The sequence below is a fragment of the Mytilus edulis genome, chromosome 13 (genome assembly GCF_963676685.1).
Source record: "Mytilus edulis chromosome 13, xbMytEdul2.2, whole genome shotgun sequence".
Taxonomy (NCBI): domain Eukaryota; kingdom Metazoa; phylum Mollusca; class Bivalvia; order Mytilida; family Mytilidae; genus Mytilus; species Mytilus edulis.
In genome coordinates this window covers 30,972,564-30,977,153 of record NC_092356.1, presented here as the reverse complement: position 1 = coordinate 30,977,153, position 4,590 = coordinate 30,972,564, and the positions used below count along the sequence as shown (strand labels likewise).

The 4,590-nt window shown below is 30.0% G+C and overlaps 1 protein-coding gene across 1 annotated transcript; it reads left to right on the top strand.

The window, feature by feature from the left end:
- The first annotated feature begins 149 nt into the window (after positions 1 to 149).
- Positions 150 to 4,388, top strand: LOC139502285 (ankyrin repeat domain-containing protein 46-like). Its single transcript, XM_071291713.1, has 2 exons — positions 150 to 542; positions 1,441 to 4,388. The coding sequence occupies exons 1-2, from the start codon at positions 226 to 228 to the stop codon at positions 1,703 to 1,705; spliced, it is 582 nt and encodes a 193-aa protein (XP_071147814.1). The 5' UTR covers positions 150 to 225; the 3' UTR covers positions 1,706 to 4,388.
- Positions 4,389 to 4,590: the final 202 nt, after the last annotated feature.

The following is a 4,590-nucleotide window of genomic DNA, read 5'->3' as shown; positions in this document are numbered from 1 at the left end:
ATAAAAATCAATAATAAAAAATGATGGAAAACATATTTTGAAATTTTTCGGGCAATTATAATATTTCTGTTACTACTGAAAAACATTTTTAAACCACAAAAGAGTTAAAACATTTCGTCGTTTTTATTCTAAAATCAGAATTATACGGTGCATAAGCGGCTATCAACTTTCATTTTGTAAACAGAAAGTTAGAAACATTTTTAAAATGTTCAATATCGTATTTGAATGGAATCTATAGATCATATGTTAGACATGATGGAAATCGGAAATGATTTACAAGAAGCAGTACTTGATGGAAACGTTGATCTTACCATAAATTTGTTAGAAAGCCGAAAATTCGACCTAAACAAGCGAGACAAACAAGGGCGCACTCTACTCCACTATGCAGCATGTAGGGGCCAATATGAGATTGTTGAACTACTTCTAGAACAAGGGGCAAAAGCACACTTAAAAGACAAGAATGGAAACACTCCTCTTCATTGGTGTGGTCATGCAGAGGTTATTGACCTTCTTATAAACCAGGGAGCAAAAGTTGATGACAGGTATATACATCTAGTCCATCTCGTCTTGAAAGGTTATTATTTATTAAATTTTTTCTTTGAACCTTACATCGACAGAGCTTCAAAGCAAAAATTTAAAATAGCCTTCCAAGACATCATAATTATTTGGACTAGTATGCATCTTTTCTAGTTGGGTTTTTTTTATGAATGCTGAGTTACACAAGTTGACCAAGGTTATTTATTGTAAATGATGTCATGAACAATTAGTTCTTTCTATTATTATAAGCATTGTTAAACAAATTTTTTTTTTTGGGGGGGGGGGGAGGGGGGGGGGATTGCACAAATTGGAAAGTTTCTATTCAAACAGGGTAAACTCTGATTTGCTGATTAGGACAATTGTTTGTAGTAGTTAAAAATTCAATAATATTGATAGTCCTTTTTTACCAGGCTTTTGTCCTGTTTGATAAAGGGTCATCCATAATTGTCAACCATTTTCCAAAGTGCACAAAACATACACTTTTTCTCCAACAGAGACCAAATGATTTAGAAGTTAACCACGATTGGTCACTGTAGGGCCTTAAACAATGAGCTAAAAATAATCATAGCCATGATAGCTAGCTTATCTTATGGCCTTCAACAATGAGCAAAACACATACTTCATTGTAAGCTATTAAAGTCTCTGAAATGAAAAATGTGAAACAAAAAAACTAAAGGCCTGAGTCGCCTAATGACGTATTTACTAATTATAATGATAAATAAATGGGCACATTAAAAATCCAGCATAGCCTAGTCTTGGATTAAACCAGAGCCATTTAAGTTACTATTTGCTGCTGCACAGCTTCATGTTAACACTTAACATCAAGAAGTAAAAGTACAAAGACTGAATGGCTTGAAATCAGAATGATGTGCAGGTCTTTTTTAATATTATTTTCATTTTTAGAAATTGCATAGGAGCAACTCCAAAAGAAATGGCTAAAAGAAGAGGAGTGCCGAGAGGTGTCTTACAAGTATTTGACCAGTATAAGAAGGAAGAAGAAGTCTCTCAGAACAATTTGAAAACATTGTTTCATGAGTTTAGTGAAGAACTTGGCATTAAGAATCTCCTTTTACTGATACTTTTACTGTTATTTATGTCTGTATATGCAGCATATACTATTACAGGGCTGTCTTCACATCTAAAGAGAGCTAACCCTATTGTTGTGTAAATGTGTCATTCTGTCAATCACCAACTTTTGACGGGAATTTATATTTTTTCAACATGTTACCTTCTATGTGGTCATGGTGTTAGGACACCCTGGTACTCCTTTAAGTAAGAGCAGTGTAAACAAGTAATTTTAAGATTTAAATCGGTAAAATTCTGTGAGAAATTTTTCTGTTTAAAGCTTTCTATACATGACTATAAATCTTCAGATAGCAGTAAACTTTCCCTCCAAATTGCATCGTTTATATATAAGATTTTACTTCTTTCCGATGCTTGTTTAATTGACCGAGTACCAGGATGTCTTATCACAGAGAAGGTAACCTGTCAAAAAAAATGTAGAATCCCAGAGTCAAAAGTCAGTAATATGAAAAAAGACTATTCTTGAATAGTTGAGAGTTTTGTAATTTTGCCAAAATTCACTCATCCTTTTGGAAGGTTTTTGTTGCATGATGTATTTCAGCCTCATAAAAGATCATAAAAGACTTTACCGAACAAAACAAAAAATATCCCAATTCAAATGCATTGATCGTCCAAAAAAAAGGTTGGTTCCAACTCCTGGAACCCTCCCCCTGGATCTACCACTGATTGAATAAAACTTTCTCAATTGCTCTTAGACAATGTTAGAAATATCCTCTCAATTGATTTCTGGATTTTAAATGAAGTATTAAGTTATATTGCATATTTTTAATTCCAAGTTATCACAGCAGTGCAATTAATATATCTGACTCAATTGAACACCAGATTTCAAATGAGTCAATTATTTTCTTGCTCATATTTTTAAGATCAATTGACTTAATATATTTATTTGAGAAGGAGATCATTCTGTACAGCATTTTAAAGGAAAAGTTTGATAGACAAAATCAGTTGTTTGCTGTTTTGATTATTTCCCTTTGCATGCTGTGATCAAATGATTATTTAGATGAAAATGTCTGTTGTATGATGACTATTGTATGTTGATTCCTGAAAGTTTTAGCTTTTAATGGACAATTTATTGATTTTTTTGGCTTAAATGGTCATAATAGAATTGCTTCAACAAATTCAAAAGATAAGTTTATGGTGGCATTGCATTTAACTTAATTTAAGTATAAAATAACTGCCATGTCACATGTATGATGTGACTACATTATTCAAGAAAAAAATATGGTTTCAAGTAAATACATAAACTTGATTATATAATTTCAGGTAAAACATTAATCACTTTTCTATTAACAGTTGTAAGCAATTAAGATTGATTAATTTCCATCAGTATTCCCTATAAAAAAATCATATTTTGTTATGTAATATGAGGTGTAAATTACATTATTCAAGAATTCATTTCATCAGAACTTTTATGAAAATCACTAGACTGTTACAATTAGGTTTTCATTAAATAATTCCATTTGAAATACAATTTCATTTAACATAGATTTTTAATTTTGATTTGTTAAAGTACAGCAATTGTTAAAATTTATATTCTATAGATTTTCCTAAATTTTCCTGGACTAACTAGAGTAAAGTATATAATCACCAAAAGGTTAGTTTATGAAATAGATCACAATTAAGGGATGAGATTGTTAAGTTCTCCATAAGACCTCTATTTTTATCTTAATTTTTGTGAATTTGATCTAATGACCATAACCACAATTTATCATTTAAAATAATGAATAGTGTGGAAACATGTATTTTTTTTAATTACATATCAGAGGACTGTTTACTTGTCAAAATTATCATAAATTTCATTTTTCCACCAAATTTATTTAAAAGGGGCAAATTTCTATTAGTTTTTTAGGTTGACTTTTTGTTATATGCAATTCATCAACAAAAACAATCGTACATTTAGGCATCAGAAAAACATAGAATGTTTGGTTCAAAACTTTAAATATTCCATTTGAAAAGATAAGTTTTTGGTTGGAATGAAGAACATTTTATTAACTTTCACCAAGATATTTTGGGGGCCTATTTGGGGGTAAATGTCCACATTTTTTAAAAGAAAAGCTGAAAAAAAATGTTTTATTTAACTTTCTCCTATTGTTATGCATTTAACTGAAGCAATTTTCGTCTGGAAATAATGGACGAAAATAATAAAATATTAAAGTGGTGTATTGGCCTTTTAATAAATATTTCATAAAGATTAAGTAGGGGGAAATGATTTTTTGTTAAATATGCTCAAAATTAAAGATACCTTTTTTGGTGGGAAATTATCTAAATCAGTTGCTTTCAATGAAAAATAGTGATCCATGGTTCTATTTTTTTCTGCTATTTCACAAAAAAAACCGTACATTTTGGTTAATTTACAGATAAATCCAGTTTAATTATGTAACACTAGTAGCTGTATTCAACACCTTTTACAGCAGTTATCTCCCCTTGCAAAAATTATAATTTCAGGAAAGACCTTGAATCAGGGAGTTAACTCTTTTAATCAGTTATCTGCTTTGTAAGTCAATATTCATGAATGTATTTTAAGCATTTACCTGAAACGGATTAGAAATAATTTATTTAATTCAAAAGCTTAGAATATATTTCTGAAAATGTTTAATACAAACATTCTGATGATTTTATTTCCATTAACCTAGGTCTAGCTCCTTAATCTGCAGATTTGTAATTTCAGCTGGAATATGTACTTTTAACTTGAAATAATCAAATATTTATACTTTTTATCCAGAGTTAAGTTATATGTTGTGTACAGAGTTTATTAAATTTTTATTCAGCCCTCTGTATCTTCATTTGATAACTATGATGAATGTATGTCACTTAGTCTTTTGTAGACGAAACGGGCGTCTCACGTATATACAAAATTTAGTGCTGGTATCTATGATGAGTTTATTTAGGTGATGTTACCTATTTATATAATGACTCCTACTTTATAGGATAATTTCATAGTTTATTCTTGTGTTAATGATGTGCTTTTGA